This window comes from Sylvia atricapilla, chromosome 1 (assembly GCF_009819655.1).
Source record: "Sylvia atricapilla isolate bSylAtr1 chromosome 1, bSylAtr1.pri, whole genome shotgun sequence".
NCBI lineage: Eukaryota > Metazoa > Chordata > Aves > Passeriformes > Sylviidae > Sylvia > Sylvia atricapilla.
Genome location: NC_089140.1, coordinates 48,931,208 through 48,952,808, shown reverse-complemented (window position 1 = coordinate 48,952,808; position 21,601 = coordinate 48,931,208). Strand labels below are relative to the sequence as shown.

The 21,601-nt window shown below is 39.2% G+C and overlaps 1 protein-coding gene across 12 annotated transcripts in view; it reads left to right on the top strand.

Annotated features, from left to right (window-relative positions):
- The window catches only part of ARPP21 (cAMP regulated phosphoprotein 21), a 141,949-nt gene that overhangs the window by 101,208 nt on the left and 19,140 nt on the right, over positions 1-21,601 (top strand). For all 12 annotated transcript variants that reach the window (XM_066322140.1, XM_066322158.1, XM_066322186.1 and 9 more), the window contains one exon: positions 3,401-3,527. In XM_066322140.1, the coding sequence (XP_066178237.1) occupies positions 3,401-3,527 (127 nt within the window). The remainder of the gene's footprint in view (positions 1-3,400; positions 3,528-21,601) is intronic.

Here is a 21,601-nt window from a genome sequence, read left to right as displayed (position 1 = left end):
CTATGTATCATCTAGGGGCAAAACGCATTGGAAGGAGGAAAAAGTAGTATCTTAACTGTGTCATTTCATGAGTGGCTCTGAAGTGACCTGTCCAGTCCTGTTGAAATTTAAGTTATAGTGTTGTATGGGAGAGAAAAATTAGAATGCAGTGGAATGGTCAGCCTACAAACAAGATAATGATTAAAAATCGTACTAAAAAATTACTTTTCACAATGTCAAAGATTAAGATCGAAAAACTCTGCTTTTAGAGTAAAGAAGGTGGCACTTAGTTAGATTATGGTCTTGGAAGTGCATCTTTTGGTAAATTTATTTTATTTTTAGGGTAACCATGGAGCTGCATTGGCATGCTTGTTAGTGCCATGGAAACCTTCAAGTAAATAAACTGTTTTACAAGCAAGGTTGAAGGTTAGATTGTGCATTTCACATGTGAATGCGACTGAAGTATAATTTGGCATGTTGGTTGGCTGCTACAGAAATGTAATTTTTTTGTTGAAGAGAACATAAGTAAATGTTTTAGTAATGCTGATGTGATGAGAAACTAAAAAATTCAAGAGGATCAGAGTAGATGATGTAAGAGATACTTGTTATGTCTGTTCACCAAAGTAGAATCGGAAAGGAAAAAAAAAAAAAAATTCATCTACTGACCCAGAGATGTACTGAAGATGAGAATGGATACTTCCAAGCCCCTCAAGCATAAAAGACCTATTTTAGACCATGTTTATATTTTACACTAAGCCCTTCTTTTAATGTGTGAGCTTTAGAAAAAAAACCAACCTGACCTCCACCAAACAAAACCAAAAGCAACAACAAAACACTCACACAAAAACGAAAACAACCAAACCTACCGAAAGCCAAATCTCTTGTTTTCATGTCCTGTGTGCATGACTGTCTAATTCTTCCGTTAATCTTTATAAGTGAAATATTTTTTTTTCCCTTATACTACTCACCATTTTTTCATGCTGATAGATTGCACTCTCATAAACTTTTAAGTGGGTTGCGTAACAAATGTACTCCAATGAATTGAGAAAATAAGAGCAAAGGAGACAACCCTTTTACTAACCCTGAGGTTTTATGTGTGTGGGAAAAATAAATAGGTATATACTTCAGTTCATATATTTGTGCTCAGTATATTCAACTATAAACCTGACTTCAAAACAGATTCTTTAGGTTATGTTTTAAGGTTAATACCTACAGATTCATTTCCCAATACATAATTCTCATTATTGTCAAATGCTCTTGTATTTTTAAATATCATGGGGCTTGCCTGCACTGGAAAATGAGGAAGTTGAGGGCAGATGAAATAAATCCTTTAAGTGAGATTAAGCTGCTGGCAGGATAAGTTAGAGTACTTCCACAGGGGTTTAATATTCTTTAGTTTGTAGAATACGTTAATAGAAAAGAAAGAATATTTGAAAGAATGTCTCTTCTGTTCCCCTGCTCCAAGGCTGGATCAACTATTTGCATTGACTTGGCTTAGAGTGGGCCTCCTCATTTCTTTAAAGCCTCCTGTAGTAGAGTGTTGCTGAGAACAACTAGCTGTCCATGAGATGAGTTAATCACATTAAACTTCCCTGATCCACAATTGATACTGCATCAAGAATGATTTTGCGCCTTAAATGTGTGGGTCCGCTTTCCTATTCCTTGTGGCTTTTCTTTACAGATAAACAAAGTCATAATGCTAGTGTCCATTCTACAAAGGCATTTTGGTTCTGTTACATTAGTCACTAACAAACCAAATGGCTTGAGGGCAGGCAGTAGCCATTAGGTGTCGCTTGTTATTGTCTGGAGGGAGGGTAACTTGCATTTTCTGGTCAAACACTTGTTTTTCTCATACTTGTTTGAATCAGGCTGATAAAAGAGAGAGTGGGAAAAAAAATCAATTGATTTCAGCCTCTTGATTCACAGATGCTGTTGAATGTCAATCGGTCTGTAGGGTTAACTTCACTGACACCACCCAGTCCACCTTAGTTAATCCTTCTCCCACCACAGTTACCCATTCAGTAGGCTTCTGCTTACCCAAGTAGCAATCCATAGCCTAAATCCATAGCCTATTCTTTCCTAGGCTTCTGTGACTATGCCATTTTTTTTTCCTATCTGAGATTGGAAGTTTTCCAGAGGAGATTTCTGATCTCTCTTACGATGTCCGATCTCTCTTACGATGTCCTAGCAGTAGTTACCTTCACTCTGCCAGCTTTATGGATGATCAAGTTGAATGATCTGTAGCAAGAATATTTCTTCCATGCAAATAAAAGTGGCAAAAATAGTTCTTGTTTTTGCATGAAAAAAATAAAAGCATTTGGTCTGCCTCTGCGCATATGTCTGTGTAGGATAAATGCTATGCACAAAGTGAGAAAGAAATTATATGGTTTATTAAGAAATGCTGACAGCTGTGGCAGAAGTTGTGAGAGAAGCAATGTTCTCCCAAGCCTGTGTCCCTCTGCAGTCTGTTCATACCATACATTGCCAAACTCCATCAGACGCCTACAGTATCCCTGACAGCTGAAAATGAAAAATTTTGAGTGTTTTGAACTTGTGAAGGGTCAGTTGAAAACTATTTAGCTCAAATGTCTCAGTAACTGTGGTGTGACGTGTATAGGAAAAAGCTTTTGCTCCAGTCACCCTCAAACTTTCACGTTCACCTGTGTGATAAGAACATGTAGTACATGTTTCTATGTAATGACAGTAATAATAGAAAAAAAAAAAAAAAAAGAAGCTTGTCTAGCAGAACTTGCTGACTTAACGCCTACCTCAGCTCCTGCAAGAAAACACCTATGATTGTTTTTTGTACTGTATTTGTTTTCACACCAAGAGCAAGAAAGGCTTTAGAGGCAAATGTTCATGTTAGGAGGGATGTGCCTGTTAAACAGAAGCGTCAATCTGATAATTTCCTTACAAGTGTTAAGGGTGCACACACTCCATCTTGCTCTCCACTTTGTTTCTACATTTTTGTAGAAATTCCTTGCTTTGGCTGGACCGCTTTCTCCAGACTTCCTTTCGTGGTTCAGCATGCTGTCTGTATGCTATCTTATGTTGATACAGAGGGTGTTGTTTGCATCCTTTTTTCGGCAGCTTTTGATATTTTACTGTGATAAAATGTTACTGTGATTTTTTTCTTTGGTATATACATGTAGCTTTTTATGAATACTATATGGGTTTTTTTTCTTTCAGTAAAAATTCTTTTTTTTCTCCTGCTTCTTAAAGCATCTGAAAATAAATGTGGGCACTGATAGCCCTTTACCTAGCACAGCTGAAAGCAAGCAGCAGTTCTTGAAGAGACAGGAGGCAAACTTCTCCTCTTGATTGTCGTTACCACTAATATGCTTGAATTGCTCCCCCCCCTTGTTTTGTTCTGTTTTATGAATCTTTGATCTCTAGAGTTTACTGTTCTCTTTCTCTGCAGATGCCAGTGTATTATTACCCATCTGGTCAGTACCCTACCTCAACAACTCAGCAGTACAGACCCATTGCCTCAGTTCAGTACAACGCACAGCGGAGTCAACAGATCCCTCAGACTGCCCAGCAAGCAGGTATGTACATATGTACATCTGGCACTCATTTCTTCAGCTGCTCATAGTGCCTTTGCTGGTGCAACCTGTTGGTTGTGCTCTAATTCAACAGCAGAGGAGAAAGCTGGTTGCTGTTCTGTTTGAAAATACAGTGAAAATTACAAATTGAGGAAGCATTTGCTTGGACATCCCAAGCAATGGAAGAGCAGAGGTTGCATCCTCCATCCCTGCTGTCCTACATGCAGTGCTGCTGTGTGCTCAGTATCCATGCTCCAAGTGGCTGGGCATGGAGAGAGCTGAGAGGGAGCTGGTGTGAGCAGTCGCACTGCACGTCCAAGACAACCATTGTGGTTGCCCTCTGTCATGGAAACCCCTCGAGTGTTTGTATCACTCTACATGGTGGCCAGGTCTGCAGTGGTGCAGAAGGGGCCAGTTGTGCTGTCCCTGGTCCCAAGGAGCAGCAGAGAAGGCTGTGTGTCCATCGGGAGCAGCTCCCCGCAGCACCGTGCGGCTGGAAGGGGGGCCGTTACACTGTAAGAGAGTGAGTAGCAGGTCTCACAGTGAACCGGTCTCTTTTCCTGCTGTGTCACGCCACTCCGGATGACTAAAGAGTAAGACGGGACAAAGGGAGAGCTCTGGGCTGGTGCGTGTGTTGGAAGAGAGCAGGAATTGGGGTTGTCGAGGAGCCATCACATTTCAGGGGAATAAATGAGATATTTTATTTATTTATTTATTTCCTGTCTGTTTCTTTAGACCCACCTTCCCTCATGGAATGTCTCAAACAGTAACTCCAGGTGCAGGAGGAAGGGATGGAGGGGTAGGTTTTGTTTTTCCAGACATGCCAGGTAGAACAAAGCATTCATCGCTTGATCTCAGTTTGCCAGAAACCCTTTAGAATGGCAAAGCAGATTCCCTGCAAAAGCCTTGATATGAAAGTCATTTAAGATGCAAGTCAAGAGCCCAGACATGAGATGTGAACAAGACTTATGGGGTCATCCAGCTTGTCAACTTATCCCCGTAATGTGACTGCTGGCAATTTTGTTCCACTCTCTCGGGCGCTCAGGGAGACAAAGACACAGCAAACACAGCTATAACTAAGCAATTCATTACCTTTTTTTTATGCTGTTCTGTGTTCTAATAAAATTGGTGACATTTTGGTCAGTGTCAGTGGTGACTGACTGTGTCTGCTTTCATACCTTCATATAATACGTTCTTGAGAGAGAAGAGGGTGAAGTATTGCACAAAGGTCATCTGTCTCTTCTAGCTTCTCCTGCTTGACAGTGTGATAGCATATTCATTATCTCTGTATAGTGGATCCTTGAAACAAAGTGCAAATCAACTTAGATGACATTATCTGGATCTACTGTGTTGTTATAAAACCATATTTGTCAGTTTAATGCTACATCTATAGCCTAGTGAAGATTAATGGTAAGTGATGTGCACAAGAGATGGTCTGAAGTATGAGTGATGTTCTGGAGAAGATCCCACTGTGTGAAAATCCTAGTTTTAAAGATATATTGTAGCACAGAAGCTGTTTATGTGTGAGTGCAGACAATGCAGAGATGCAAATGCTAATTTTGTTTCAGTGTTTACTGCATCGTTTTCCTTGTGTGTTTGGAAAACATGAGTCAAGGAGTTTGTGTAAAATCTCTAGCGCATCAGTCTTTCCCTGCAATTCACTCTTTCAGCTGCCTGCTCAGTTGGAAGCATTATTTTTATCTCTTGTTTAAAAAGGAAAACATTGTGTCTGTCTACAGTTTGGGCTCCCTGCTGTGGCAATGATTTTAAGTGTTTACCTATTCTCAGATCTTGAGACATGTCTGAGAACAATTTTGCAAGCTGGTTCATCCCTTTGGCCTCTGATACATCCTTTTCCCTAGTCATGGTCCCAGCGTGTGGTAAGTGTGAGAGGAAGCAGATTGCAATTCCCTACAGATCTTGTCTTGGAGGTGGTGTAGGAATTTTTCAGATTTTCATTCCACTGCATCTCTTGGTATTTCGGAAACAAGTAGCTGTGTATGACCAGAAAATAGCAATCCACAAGCGTTTCAGACTACCTTTTTCCTTCCAACACAGACTTAGCCTCAGATCAGCATATGAGGAGCCAGGGATAACAAGGGGCTGGAATAAGAAGATATAACAGAAAATAGTGTTGGTGAAGCAGAGTGTAGTACAGGAATACTGAGGATGGGAAGGGTGAACAGATGGGAAGGAGGTAGATGAAAAGATGATTTCTGAAATGGTTTCCCCAAAGACCTCACATCACTTGCTGCTGCTCTGGAGAGAGGACAGCTGCGGTGCAGGCAGGCCCATGGGAGCCCAGCTGGCTGGTGAGCAAGGAGGCAACCTCAGCCTAGCAGCTCAGGAAATATTTTATTAAAATTAAAAGTTTGTCTGCCTGGAGGAGCTTTTGGAAGCTTTCAAAGCAACAGCAAGGAGTTCAGATCTTAGATCCCCTACTTCAGGATGCGGAGGTCAAAGTTTGATCTAATATTAGCAATATTTTTGTTAGAAAAGGTCTCTTCAGGATGAAGCAGTATTGATGACTCCTACAGCAAACAGCTAAAGTAAAATGTCTGCACAGTATCTGTGGTGGCTGAGGGAGCCTGTACTCTCTCGTGGCTCTGGAAGGAGAGCAATATTGAGTTAAAATGGCTCCAGGGCAAAAAAAAAAGGATGAGCTCACCTAAAATTAGATTAGAGCTGTGCCAGCAATAGATCATTTGGAGAGAAGGCTGAAAACATTTTGTGTGTTTATGTACCTTTTTTTATTTTTATTTGCCCATGTGCTGGCTTATGTGAGAATCTAAGTGACCCATTTCTTGCAGAAGGCTAGTACAGTGTTCTCCATGAAGATTTTTGCACAAATGTCTGCCCTTTGAATTATGTTCATTTCTGTCCAAGCAAAAATGCGGTATCACTGTAAACAGAAATACTTTTGTTTCACTCGTGCCATTGTTGCTCTTCTCCATTATGCTTTTTCTGCACCATTTTAATGTTCAGAGCTGCTCAGGGTGAAGTTTTTAGTGTTGCCATTGGGTGGGGCCAGGGCTGAGCTGGTGTCTGTCATATTACAGCAAACATAGGACATCATAGATGGATTCTTAAGGTGTGTTCAGGCAGGTATTCTCAAAAACCTCATTTTTCAGACATTTTGGGTTTGTTGTTGCTATCCATTTCTGCGCTCTGTAACAGGTGATACTGTGAAGTGCCCAGTTTTGTAAGCATATGGAAGAAAATGTTATTTCTGTATTAACATCTAGCAGTACTCTGTAAATTGCATGTCTGGCATCATCAGTATATCATTCTTCGGTAATTATCTCTATTTTGGTAGACCAATCCTAGTTACTGTCTGAGTAGAAAAATAGAGATGTATTGATGATAAATCACTAATTATTTCTATTTTCTCATCATAGAAGAAGTCAGCAGTGTGTTATTTTATATCTGTATCTCTATTTTCTTTCATTTTGGCAAATGCTAAGCACTTTGAGGATTTTTCTTCTCTGAAGTGCTTTATAACTATGAGCTGGATAAATACATGAGTATTATCTTTGGATATGCAACTGTTCATATTGCTGTTCACAAATGAACAAGCTGCAACAAATAACATGATTTTTTTCCTTCTCTGGTTCATTGTTGTGTGTTTGCCTCATGTTCCAGATAATTTCAGAGTGCAATAGAAATTTATGGATAAAATAATATTTATCTTCTTTCCTGGGCCTAGATCTAAGAGGCTGTTAGCTTGATTTATCAGGCAGTTGTAAGGTAAAAGTCTGTGGAGTGTGTTTTGCATCAGCAATGAAATAATCTTTTGAGGAGATTGAAGCTAAGATCTATAGTATTTTGATAGTAAGTTTTCCTGCCAAAAGTTTACACTGTACTATTTCCAGACAGAATAAGATGCTATTTGACATAATTTGTTGTTCTGTAATTCTGGCAATTAATGTAATGATTTTAGGATTTCTCATACAGTCAAGAATCAACAAATAATGCCATTATAACCTGTTTCAGGGCCCATATATCATGAGAAGACTCAGAGAGCATAGGAAATCTCTCTGTGGTTTTTTTTTGTTTGTTTTTTTGTTTTTTTGGTTTTTTGGTTTTTTTTTTTGTTGTTGTTGTTGTTTTTTTTTTTTTTTCCTAAAAGCAACATATTTGTTTGTGTACAGTAGGTAAAGAAGTCTTTTTGTGAGGAAGGTATATATCTGAACACTGTCTGGATGTACAGTCCTTGCTTAATCAGTATTCATGGATCTTCTGTAAACAGCAAGTGTTTGTCTTGAAGAAAAGATTCCTGATGGAGAACAGAATTATAAGCCTTTACAGCTTCCAGTAAAGTAGAAGAGGTAATTGTCTCTTTAATGCATCTCTGAAACAAATTTTAAGTGAAGACAAATGTACCTTAAAAGAGTCCATAAATTTGTTTAGGTAGGAATCAGAGTCAAATAGACAATGAAATACTGAATTTTTGCTTAATTTAATCATTTCAGTGTCAGCATAATTGAAGAGTGCTTACTTCAAGCCTCTTTCATCCTCTTTGTCTTCTGAAAGCACTTGTCACTATAAACTGATACTTAGCGGGGGAAAATGGGGGAAGGGAAATGTGCAGCACTAAAAAAAAAATTGGTTTGTTATCATGGTCATTAGAGAACCTTATAAAGAAAGATTGCTGCTTTCTACCTTCATTAGCAACCTGACAGGAGCTCATGGTCCATGATGGATTTGTTTGCATAATTCTGTCTATAATTTCACTGCTTATATAAATATAAACAACTTCAATTTTTAAGTATCTAATTATCTGAAGGAACTATTTCTCTAACAGTAATTGCTTACTGTGCTATTGAAACAGATTTGTATGGAAGGTGTCCATCTGTGTTCAATGCTGTTTTTTTCAGCTGATATTGCTGCTCCTAAAAAGCATTGCAAGGAGGATGCATCTCATTTTCACAGAGCCTTGACAGGAATGGGAGGGACAGAGCCCTACTGTGCTAGATACTTAAGTGTAGTGTTATGCTCATTAATACTGATGGAAGGCTTGGAAATTTAAAATTTATCTTTGTGAAATAGTAGGACCAGATCAAGAAGGAGTTTGCAGCAATTTCGGTTGGACTAATTTTGAAATTGTGATCTTGAAGTGATCCACACCGATATTATTAGTTTCTGTTGAAGTAATTTCTGTTTAAATTGTCTAGAAGCTTAGAGATTTACCTACAAGCATGCATCCATTTAGACAGGATATCTCAGTCCATGTTACCTGAAGTTTTGTGCTCTGGATTTCATTCTTCCTGCTGTCTGAGGAGGATGCTGAGACAGAATAGTTCATTCAAGACTTTTTGAGAAGCTTCCTGAAAGAGTCAGGACCAGGGCTTAAATTTTTTTCAATTTCTGGTCTTAAAAGCACTAAATCCTTTTGTCTTTCTGACATTATGCAATAGTGCTTTGCTAGTACTGAACCAGCATTCAACTTTACAGAATATCTGTAATTTAAATTAATAGCAGAATTAATATTATCACACTTCCTACAGCATACCTGACTGAAAATTAAAAGGTGAACTCACTTTTGTCAAAAAGCTTTGTTCCTCCTCCCATGACTTGTTTAATTATTCAGCATTCACACTAGGAGAGAGCAAATATTCAGAGAAGAGAATACTGGTAGATTCAGCAGCTAGAATTGTTTTAAGACAGGCACTTATTTCTAGTTTTCTTTCAAGGCTTCACAAGTTGTTTTCAACTTCTCTAATACTAATTAGAATTTAAGCCATTTTCTGGCAGCATTTCTAGAGTTTCAAAGTAAAATACAAATTTTTTAACTTTAATTTTGTTCTTCAGAACATGCTAGTCTCCTGTCACTTAATGTACAGGAACAACAGAGAGAGAAGATTCCTAACAGCACTGTACAGTAGATAGAACTTCAAAATAGCCTCTGTAAAAACTGGAGGCCACACAAAAAAGAAGGTAACACAGTCAGATATTCAACAATGTCTACAAAGAATCTTTGTATTTCTGCCTTTTTTTTTTTGCCAAAAAGAGTTACACATCATCTCTATTGCTAATTCTGTGTTGAATCAATGTGCAGTGTTCCCACTTCTTGCGGTGCAGTTTTTGCAGCACTGAATAATTGAGAGGTTAATATTTTTGTCCTTGAGAGCAAAGGCAGATTTCATCTTTTTTTTCTTTTTTTTTTTTTTTTTTAATTTCTTTTGTGATACCATCCTGCCACTGGTAGAACTGATGGAGCCCCGCCATTGACAGAAATGCTAGAAAGCCTCTCTGGAGGGGCAGAGGCTATCCTCTCTCCAGCTCTGCTTCAGGCATGCTGCTCACAGTAGGACTGTAGACTTTGAGGCTCAGTTCTCTGTAGCTATTCTGCAGATGAAGGCATGCAACAGGATGCAGAAGGGGAGGGCTTTTGGGTCTTGGCTAATAATGGAAAAAATATTCTGAACGTACACCAGAGATCTGCACTGCGGGAAGGAGGAGCAGGGAGAGCTTGTGCCTCACAGTTGCTATTGATTGAGGATTTAAGAATCAAAGCACGCTTTGCAGTTGTAAAACTCCGTAGAACAGGGCACGTATTTAGATTGGGATGCAGCAGAAGAATCATGTGTGAGTGTGCTGGAGGAAGGGCCCACAGCATGTGTTCAGTGTTAGGGCAGAGGAACTTAAGAATGATGTCGCAGTAACTGAAGCAGTGCTCTGCTAACCAGTCCTGATACATTTTGAAGTCTCAGTGTCCTTACCTGAATTTTGTTCAGCCTTTGTCACAGGCTCTTATTGTTTACCTGAATTACCCACAAGAACAGCATCCCTCTGCAACTGCAAGAATATTTTTATTTTGATTCACCAGTGGTAGTTATGTAGGCTGTATGAATTTATATAGCAAGTGTCCAATTGTTGAAAGTTCTCCTTTGTTTGCAAGTGGAATAATGCTCATAGTAAGGGTGTATGAAGGAGGCAGCCCTTGAGTCCTCCCAAAGAAAGCAGCTGGTTTCCTTAGCAAGTGGCAAGGATATGTGATACCCCTCCAAATAGTTCTTCACCTCTTTCCCAAGTCCTCCTCTCTGTTGCAGCTCACTCATTACTTTCTGTACCAGAGCAGAAAGCATTCCTGCAGCATGAGCTAATTGTAATGCATGATGGCTGGTAGCTGTCATTGGTATTGAACAGAAAATAAAAAAAAAATTGAATTTGCTGTCTGAGTGTCTGGTTCAAACAACAGCTTGATTATTTCTGTTATTACTAGTAATACATAGCCCTTGCTGAGGTTTCACTTCCAGTGGGTATCTCTGGCATTTGTCATTATGAATGATAAGGATAAACACAGATTTTCTTGCTGCAGACCCTGGTGAGTGTTCTTCCATTCCTGATAGGATGTAGACTGTGGAAGGAAAGAGGTGTTTCTCTATTTGATCTTGGTTGCCAAGCTTAAGACTTTGCTGTAAATGCGAGACATTTTATGTTAATTCACTCTAGGACTGACAAATACAGCTGCTAATTTTGCTTCTGTTTATGTATTGGTGGCAAGACATGACTATGACCAAATCAGGAATGTTATTTTCAGGATGGAGAGACAAACAAGCAACACTACTCAATATATTGAACTGCAGTTCCTTGTTCCACAGTGCCTTTTTTATAAGTTTGAATCCCTAGTGCAACAAGTAATGGGAAGTCAGATAAGCTTTTACCCCAGTTTCTCTGGGAAGAGCTGAGATTAGAAGTACTTCAACACAGATTGTCATTCTGAAATTTTACATATTTAATTCAACTTTTATTTTCAATGCAGTTCCCAGTGTCTTAGTGTCTTGGTTACAAATGTGGTCTTTTGATTACAAATAGTCTTTTGACTACTGTCATGTAAATGCTTAAGGACAAGGAAAGGAAAAGAAGCCAACCTGTGCAGTAATGATTTTTGTGCTGTAGTCATATCAAGGAACTTCAGCTAGTCTTAAGACACCTCTTTGCTAAGAGCTATGTATATATATGAAGAAATTTTCTTTTTTAACTTTTGGGACCAAGCAGAGAGCTTGGTTCCAGGGCTAAAAGAATGTTAAGGCAGCTACCATGGTGGCCATCCACTTCAGGGCTATTTTCCACCTCTAAAAAAATGTTCCTATGCTTCAGTAAATCAAAAAAAGAAAGAAAAAGCTTTTACTGTGGCAGCTGTTTATTCATTCATACCTGTAAGAAGTTGGGCATCCAAAGCTCCCACTGAGTGCTGAAAACGGAAAACATATTTTTGGTATTGTACATGTAGGATCCTTAAGTGTGTTTTCCTAAATGTAAGTGGAAATAATTTGTGGATTTGCAACTGTTAGAATTTCTTATTGTCTTCATTCTCAGTATTCCTTAGTTTAGCTTTATACAATGAAAACCCACAAGCATCATGAGACATGAGTAGTGGACTTTGCCTGTAAATAACAGTAGTCTTTTTCTTGTTGCAAATAATCACTTTCTGAAGGACCACAGCCCTGTGGCATTACTGAAGGAAAAGCAAAATGAAGAAAAAAAAAAAAGCAGCCATTTCTAAGCAAGCAAATATTTAGGCTATATATATATATGTATCCTTGCTCTTTTTGTCAGTCTGTATTATCAAAACAATTTGTTATGCGCTTCAGCACTGTCCTCAGGGCTTCCAACTAACTTGCTGGTAAAACAGAACATCTTCAATAGCATCTGCTCAACAGTGCTACGTTTCCAGCTTTCTCTTTGTTGAGAGATACCTTTTATCAGGTACCGAGTCTGCAGGAGTGCAAAAGACTGGATTTTTACAGCTCGTACAAAGGAACCTCCACAAATTGAATTTTTAAGGTTCCCAAGTACTATTTTATAGAATAAGAAAAAGAGGGGAAATGTATTAAATTACAAGAAGCAATGTGCTACTTCAAAATGATTGCTGGATTAATAGTTTGTATCAAATGGCAATTTTAATTCTCTCTCAATTGGAGAAATAGAAAGCAATTAATCTTCTGTAGTACATTGTGAAGAATAAGGGCTTATACAGAATCTCAGTGAAGCTGTTCCTTCACTTAACCTTGAGCTGGGCAATAAATAATTATAAATGCAGCTACATCGCAAAGCAAAAGTAATTTTGGTGAAATAGAATTATCATCTAATGCAGGAATATGAAATTTGAATTAGATTTCCTGATGTTCTTTGTTCCAGAAAAGTCTGAATTTGATTGTGATTTGCGCATAAAAGAGTGGAGCTGGGTTTTACAAAGCGGATTTTGTACCCAAACTATCACTAGGTGATTTATATTGCAGTGTTGACATAGGCAAATGCTCCTGTGCTCCCTCAGCTATAATTCACATAGGGCCTCTGATAAGAAACTTGTTTTACACAGGGAGAAGGTGATATCTGAGGTGGATGGGTGTATTAGCATCTGTCAAATAATTTCCTGCTGTTCACTAAGGACACCATACCATCAGTACTGCCTTCCACAAAATTTTCAGTGTGTCCATCGTATAAAGTTTCTGTTCCACTGTGGCATGCTGCAGAGGAGACTAAGGATACAACTGTGAGCTGCTTTGTCCTGAGCCTCTCTCCTGCCCACAGAGCTTCCCAGGACTTCAGCCTTTTCCTTCAGTGCTACACTGCCATTCCGTGCAGCTCCCATGCATGCCTTGCAGATCCCAAAGCAGTGTTGTTTAACTTGCTTCACCTTGGGACTTTTCAGCCAACTCAGTGGAAACTGGTCAGTGAAAGGATCAATGAAGCATATATGAATGGGTCAGCAGTTCATATCATGGAGCAGTGCACAGGATACTCTGATAAGGAGAGGCAAAGGATGTGAGAAAAAAATAAATGCAGGAGTGGAAAGAGCTGTATTTTTTTAGTACAGAATCATGCCTCAGCATACTGCTCCACTAGAGCAATAGGTAGGAGCTGTTCAAGCCCCTAACTCCATAAAAATGGGAAGCCAGAAGTTTGTTATGTCAGTTTCTGTTCAGGAAGAAAGCATTCATAAATATAACAAAGCAAATATATTCAAAGCTTTTCTTTGAATTGCTCATCTCTGTTTCCCGTAAATCTGCCTTTGCAATATAAGGAACAAGAAATTTCTTCCTAGAAAACACAGCCAGCAATGGCAGTGGGTTTGCAGGACATTGTTGAGTCTGCACACTAATTTCATGGAGATAATGTATGTCCAGAGTGAGCCATATTTATACTTCCATGGTGGACACTTTGCAGCAATAAAGACTCATCTACTTTTACCCATTTTGTCTCGGTGTTGATAGTGTGCTGTGGAGTGTTTACAAAATAAACTGAAGATTTCTTTCTTTTATAAAATTTAAATGTGATGTGCAATTTCCTCTACACTCGTCATTTCTTCTGTGGAAAATTGAGACTAACCAAATGGCTACAAAGGCTGACATGGTGTGTCAAAAGTTACGGAACTAAAGAAGGTATGGAATAGAAGTTATGGAACTACTATTTGTCCCTTACACACACACACACACACACACACACACTTTTCCCCCCTTTGATGTATTTATTTGTTCCATTTTAAGGAAGAATGGAGAAGTGCAAAGCTAACATTTTTTTTAATTAAGATTTTTAGTCAGGCTGTGTGTGGTTTTAAATTGCTGACCAGTTTGAAACCTGGAGGAGGGGAACAGTTAGCTCAGTTTCTCTCTGACTTGGTCCTGATTATTACATTGCATAAGTTTAGAATGGTATTTGGAATGCATTAGACTGCCATTTTTGCTATAATGTGGCCCGTTGTATATTTAGAAAGGTATGATTTATTGGAGAAACAGGTGTGGGCACATGGCGAAACAATTTGTCTTAGAGAGTTATTTCTATATGGCTAATAAAATGTTGATTCCAAGTAGGCCATAATTAATCAGCAAGAACTCTTTCCCGAGTTTCCTCCTGCAGGTAAACAGACTCAGGACATCCATCAAATCGAAACTGAGAGAATGAGGGGGGAACAGCCAGAGTCTCCAGTTAGCAAAGCAGTTTTATTTCTTTGAAGCAATCCCAGCAGGGTGCTTTGCTGGGTGATTGCCACATTGGCTTTGAAAACAAATCCTGAATTTCTTATTTCTTGTAGGTTACTTAAAGTTTTAATATACTTCTGGTGGCTGCTGCAGGCCAAGAAGGTGAAAAATGGCACAGAAAATGGGCTGGTAAACCAAAATCTTTCTCTGATTTCCCCTGAATTGGCCTCACACCTTTTCTTTCATCTTCTTTTCATTATGTTGTGGTGTGCAAGAATATCAGTAGTTACTTAGTGAGCTCTAATAATGCTGAGCCCACTAAGCACAAAAGTAAATGTCAAAAACTTCTAGTGATTGTTTTAAAGCAGCTTTGTCACAATGCTTTCAAAAGCTTTAGGTCTAGAGGTGTTTGGTCTGGAGATGAAACGAGTGGTAGCCTAGTTTCTATGCTATACTGTAGTAATCTGAAAATCTGAGTAAGTTTTCTTAACTGTGAATGTGATTTCACTTGATTTATGTTTGTTTTGTGTTATGATGCTGAAAGGCAGGACTTTACACTGCACACTGTGCTGGCCATGGAGCAGGGGTGGATATTGGTGACTCCATCTATTGATGGATATTGGTGCAGGTGATTGATTTCTGATTTTGCTTTAGGAGATGCAAGAATATGTCATTCATCTTCTTTTTCAGCAATTTGGGAATTAGAGTTACTTTTTAATACCTAAATGTCAAAGAACTCCCAGCTATCCTTTATTTAGGGTAAGGTCCATAGAGCTTAATGACTAGAGAATCTGCAGGGAAGGCGGAAGCTTTCTGGATGTGGAAAAGGGGGGAAAGTTTGATTGTCCATGGCGGGAATCAGCCTTCAGAAAACCACCTGCTTATTTTACAAGAGTTGAACTTCTTTTCAAAAATCCAAAGAACTAGCTTGCTGGAATGAATCCCAGAATTCCAACAGTTAGGTGAGGTTGTGCATGTAGTTTCATAATTGGGTTATGCTATAGGTGAGGAAAAGTCATCATCAAAATTGTTGTTCAATTCCTGAGGTAAAGGTCATCTGTCATATCTTTCCAGTGGTTTTGAAAGTAGGTCTAACTTAAGATTAATTTTCAAAAAATGCCTATGAATTGCTTAAGAAACTCCCTTAGTTTTGATGCGCAATGAAGATAATGAAAGCACTGTTTCAGGGTCCAGTATATTAGCTGAATGTTTACCTTTGCTCAAATATTGGCTATCCAAGCATTTTCTATTGCTTTCTAGTGTCTAAAGAAGTACAGAATTAAGATGCTGAATCTAAAACCTAGTTTATCTGAACACCTGTAATTTCTACAACTCACTGTATCTGTCCCACTAGAAACACAACCTGTAGCCTGCTGGTGTCCTTGGGAAGAATTGTGTTGGGCCCAGGAGCTGTCCTTTGTTATGTGAATGTTGGGCTCTTTCGAAGCAGAACTGAGTGATTTGTTTCCTTAGGAACATTGAATCCTTCTTGGATCCCACCTGGCCAGCAGATGATTTTTTTAATACCTTTAATATGAATGCTTTGTGATGACCCCAAGACAAGTTTGTGTGGAGGTTTTTTTCCAACTTTTTTGCTTTCTTCAGTCTGCCTTGTGTCCATCTGTTTCTTTCCAAAGACAAACCTCTTTATAGTTCACAAAAGTCCTACATGTGTGCCTTTTGAGTATGAGGAGAATGCACTTAGGTACAGTCTGTTCTCCCTCATGTGGTTAAACAAGGAGAAAGGAAAACTTGTGGCTTCCAGCACCAGTTCTCCCCAGGGCAGGAAGTTAACATTTGACAAGATGACTGCCCTTTTGAAGAGTCCCAACGAAAACAAATGCAGATTTCATCAAGGCTTGATCTTTTAAAATTCACTTTGCCTACTCAGCCTACTTCTCACAGGATTTTTCCCACCGCTCACAAAGGATCCATCTGGAGAAAATTGCTAAGTAATGTTTACCAATTCATCCGTACTCTTGAATGTCTAGACCTATGTAAGGGCTGAGGTAAAGTCTTTATAAGCTGTCGTGCTGAAAACTTGAAAATTTGACGTCCTCTTGTGGTTTGCAGCATAGGATATGTAAAGATTAGAAATTCTGCTGAGGCAGAATTTCACATTTATTCCAATTCTTCAGCAAATTCTATTCTAGCATATATGATTAATATAGGTAATTAAATACTGCACCTCATTCATATATGCCTAAGTCACTGGAATTAAGGTTATAGGGACTACTTTTGCATTGCCTTTTTTCTGATTTTTTAATATTTAACCTTGCTACCTGGTGCTCTCTGAGACCATTCAGACACAAATGCATCAGCCTGTATCCCCATTTTTGAAAGCTGGAAATATGACCTCTAAAGAGACTGCAGCTGTAGCCAAGCAATGACAAATTTCTTCCAGTTTTCAGTGCTTGATTTTCATTTCAGGGATCTCTTTGTCTTTGTACAGTTGTCACTGTGTGTGGTTTGCTGCAGATTTATTTATCAAGCTTTTTCTTACAGTTCATGCATCTCTAGCTTTAGGAATAATGCAGTTCTCTGCTGAAGTGTCCTTCAGTAGTGAAACTGCTGTGATCACACTGTGGAAGAGTGGGGCTAGCGTGAAGGGAATCTTGGGGAGTATAAGATTTCTCTTTACTTTGGACCTTAACCTTCTGCTGTGTGAACTGACATTTGGACAGGTGCATCTGCACAGACCATCCTGCACCATCAGAATTCTTATTTACTTGCAGGCTTGGTAAGGAATGGTGCTGCAGACTAAAATATGTGTAGGTTTTTAATCTTGGCTTTTCTTGAAAGGCAGATTATTATCTATTGAATTAAAATTGTATTTGTATGTTGGCAGTATGTTAAAATAGAGCCTTAGCAAAGAGACACCAGTTTCCCTTGCCTGAAAAGTAGTACTGATTCCAAGAAGATGAAGAAACTTTTGTCTTCTTGTTACAAGACTGTAATATTGACATAACAGAAGCTGAAAAATTGAGCATAATATAGTGGGGAATTTTCCTTTCATTTGAAGGACAACACTGCAACAAGTTGCTTTATAGTTACTAGGCTGTAAAAGTATGTGGCAAAATACTCTCAGCTTTTATACTGTACTTACCTTTTATGACAGCTTTCCAAAACCACTGTCTTAGGCCTGGGAATCCTGCTACTATTTTCCTTGGAGACCTAAGGAACCTGACGTGTATGGAGCATTTCTAGATTTTGTGTTGTTTGTCTTGCTGAGCCCCTGAGTAAAGCCACGGCTAGGATATTATTGGATACCTAGTAAAAGTGAAGGGGTTGGTGGGGACAATATACCTCAGCAAGTTTCAGAGACCACATTCTCATCTTTTCCTTTTGATGATGCCTTCTGTGGAATCTTTCCTTGCAAAGAGAATAATGAAATCATAAGTCTAATCATAACCCTGCTAAAAGATGCTTGGTTTTGTTCTGTAATGAGATCTCAGAGGCCCAGGATAGCATTCCTGCTCTCCCTTTGGAAGAAAAATGAACTGCAGCTGCAGCAGCTTGACTGGCTGCTGTGGAGAGTCTGGGAAGCTGTCAGAGGAGTTGGAGATGGAGCAATAGGTTTCCAGTAAATTTGGCTTTTTAGACAAAATAACATCAGTAGTCATACAGAGAAGTTATCCTTCCAGGGAAGCGTCCTGAAAGACATTTCAAAGACTGCAACATAGAAATGGGTTTTTGGGAAGAAGGTAGATTTGGAACGTATATAAAAGTGAAATCTTCAGGGGATAAAGTGAATATTTTCTAGGTTAGAGTATGTGGGAGGAATATAAATAAACATTTTCTGGTCACTTTTACAGTGACTACTGGAATGTTGTGAGGGTTATTTCATTGCTTCAGGACAACAAGTCACAAGCAGGTGATGGGACAGGGAGGGCTATTGCTTTTTCTTCTAAATAAAGACAACAGGCTGTAGCAATGACTGCTGCTTCTTACCCAATTTACAGTACAAGGGGAGAATCCTTATTCTGCTCAAAGGTAAAGTTTAGCAAGATATTTCTGGTCTTTTGGTAAGGTAGAATTTGAGGAATTCTGCAAAAATTCCTTTATTTAAAGTGAAAAACATGAATTTGAAATATATATACAAGAAAAAGAAAGGGGGGAGTGTATTCCTTGTTACATTTTCAATATCCGAGTTGTTAAAAACAAAAGTGCTTTCATTCCTCTCCCCTGCTTGAAGTAATGTTTATGCTTTGTATTTCTATGAAGTGCTGTAGAAAAAAATCATAATTACACTGAATGAAACTAATTCTTCTACGCTGCATTAAGTTTAAAATAATGTTGAATCCATATTTTCATTAGCAAGCAATGAAAAAGCTATTAAGACTAAGACTTCAAACACAATCAGTTCAATTCCTGCAAATGTTTCCACAGAAGCATAGTGCTGCAGAGCTGTAAATAAATGGAAGTGATAGCCTTAAATGTGCAGTACTATCTGTACTACCCAAAATTTCAATTCAAGAAAAAATGCTTTTTCTTCTAACTACTAGATTAGAGCTATAGAGGGGTCACGTTCAAAAAGGTACTGAGCTCTTCTTTCCTGTATGTTTTAGGAAAATTAGAAAAATTAGTTTTATCACTTTTGCATTTTCTCCAAGCCCCCATCTGTAGAGAAGGCATTTAGCTCAGTTACTTTTAAAGTATCAATCCATGTGTAAGTGTTTTATACCATTTCAGTTATGGCATCACTGAGCCATTTTTCATCTAGAGCCTGTAAATTGTGTAGAAACACAATTCAGACATTTACATTAGAAACACAATTCTCACACATTTACTGGCATAAACTCCAAAAATGGCCAACTTATACTAAAAAGTAACTCGCAGACTTATTGAGTATGCCATATGCCTGAGGTCTTCAGGTTATACAGTAATGGGTATCATAGAAATAGGATAGATACTCATTATCACTTCCCAAGGGAGTGTTTTGGATTAAATAAGTTAAAAATTCCCACCAGACAGAAATTCTCTGTTAAATGTGCTTTATTTTTTGCAGATGAGCTCATTACAGTAATAATAAACTTCTGATAAACTGATAAACTGATAAACTGATAAACTTCTTCTGATCCATGGCAAGATATAAGTGCTTTAGCCTAGTCATTAATTCAGGACACAAAGATGTGCTTACTAGTGTGTCAGAATGGGAGGACTGTAATAATTGGAGGCAGAGATAATTTATTAAACTTTCCCTGGTCATATGAGGAAAGCCTGGCACATGGCTCTCCACAGCACTGCCCAGGGATGTGTGCTCTTCAAAGGACACCCCCTGAAGTACAGGTTGACTCTGAAGTCAGTCTTCATCTGTGCTAGTACGTCAGAGAGCAGAATTTAGCCCAAAGTGTCTGAAAATAATTTTTCAGTGCTTTACATTAGTAAAACCCTGCTGTGGGTTAAGACTTTCTCATCAGGCTTTTTCTGTGCTCCTTTTCCAGTGCTGCTCTGAGCCCTGAGAAGAGGGTGGTTTTTTCTGTGAGATTGAACTGGTGTAATCAGTGAACAAGTGTGCCCAGCAACTTGATTCCTTTGCAGAAGGAGTGTCACAGGTGGTGACTGCAATATCCCCATCCCATTCTGGGTGTTAGCAGAGTGTTAGCAGAGCTAAATCCCCACAGCCCTTGGGTCCCTTTGGCCACCATGCTGAAGCCATACAGTAGGTATGCTCTAAGTCCACAGCCTGCAGCTTGCTTCAGTGCCTCCAACCTGGAAGCAGGACACAGCGATTTTCCATCGAAGAGGTAGCATCTAAATTGTGACTTTCTGTGCCAAACTTCGTTCCAGAGCCAATTTGTAAACACTTCATGTGTCAGCTTTAGCTGGGAAGTCCCAACCACTCTCACCATTGTAACATTATCTTCCAAAGAGCCAACGAAAATACAGCTTTGATGTGTTTCTTCTGGTGCACAGATGCCATTGCATGTGAGGTATTATCATGAAAACTACATTATCACAGCAACTCGGGGCCTTCAGGCATCTGATGTTGCCAATTGCCTTCACTTCTTGCTGGTATGTAATTTATCACTGGCGTGGCCTGCCCTGCTAATATGCGCCCTTTGTGGGCAGAGGCGAAGCTAATATACTTTCAAAGTGTATTTGAATTGCTTCCATAAATCACAGCTGTCACTGCTAGCAGTTTTATCACTTGCCAGAACGATATGGTATGCTCAAGCTTTATAGTCTTGGTACAATTCTGAACTTTTATTTGTGTAGATTGTAAGGCATCATAACTTACTTTATCAAAAAAATTTGAGCAGCTCCAGGTTTTTTTTATTATTATTCTGGTTTTATATGGAAACTCTGTAAAGAAGAGCATTTTTATGGGACATGCTTTATAGTTGTAATTATTACTTTTTATTTGTAATTAGCTCCAAGAACGCTTGCAGTTTGCTTTCTATTTGTTAATTTTCATTCTTCTAAGAAGTTCATGCAGCTGGGGCAGCTTTGATTTTGTAGCTCATTTCCTCTCCAACTCTGCTGTGTCGCAGGAAGAACTACTACACAGCAGTTGCAAGCCATGGAGTTGGAGATGGGGAGGAGGAGCCTCCTTGCCTCATAGATTTTATTTGCTATCTGTGCAGAATATCCACCAAATTAATCAACTGTGTGGATTGAAAATAAAAAGCCTTGTGAAATCTAAAAAGCACTTGCAGGCGAGCCATCCTACCTGGGAGCTCAAGGATAGTGTAGCAGGGAAGTCATGAGTAGTTTTTTATGCCTAAGGCATAATTAATGCCTTCATCTGGGAGTGCTTCCCCTGAATTGTAGAAGGCAGCTGGGAGCACAAACAGCATGAGTACTCAGGGTTGTGCTGCGGTGCCCTGGCTCAGGCATGGGCTGGGATGTGGGACAGTTGTGCCTCAGCAGCCAGAGCCACTCACCTGGGCAGGGACCAGCTGTGCCCACGCTGCCTGCCCACCCTGTCCCTGTCCCAGGCGTGCAGAGTGAGGCTGTTCCCATCTGCCAGCTTGGCCTCCCCACCAGGCTGGGTCCTGCTAACATGCCGCAAAACTGTGCAGACACAACATCATCCATCATGTTTTTCTTCTTCTGCAATAGTCGTAGATCTGTTTGTGAGTCTCACCTGTGACTGGTTTAGGACTTCACTGCAATAAGAGACTCTGCTCAGCTCTTCTTTCTCAGGGA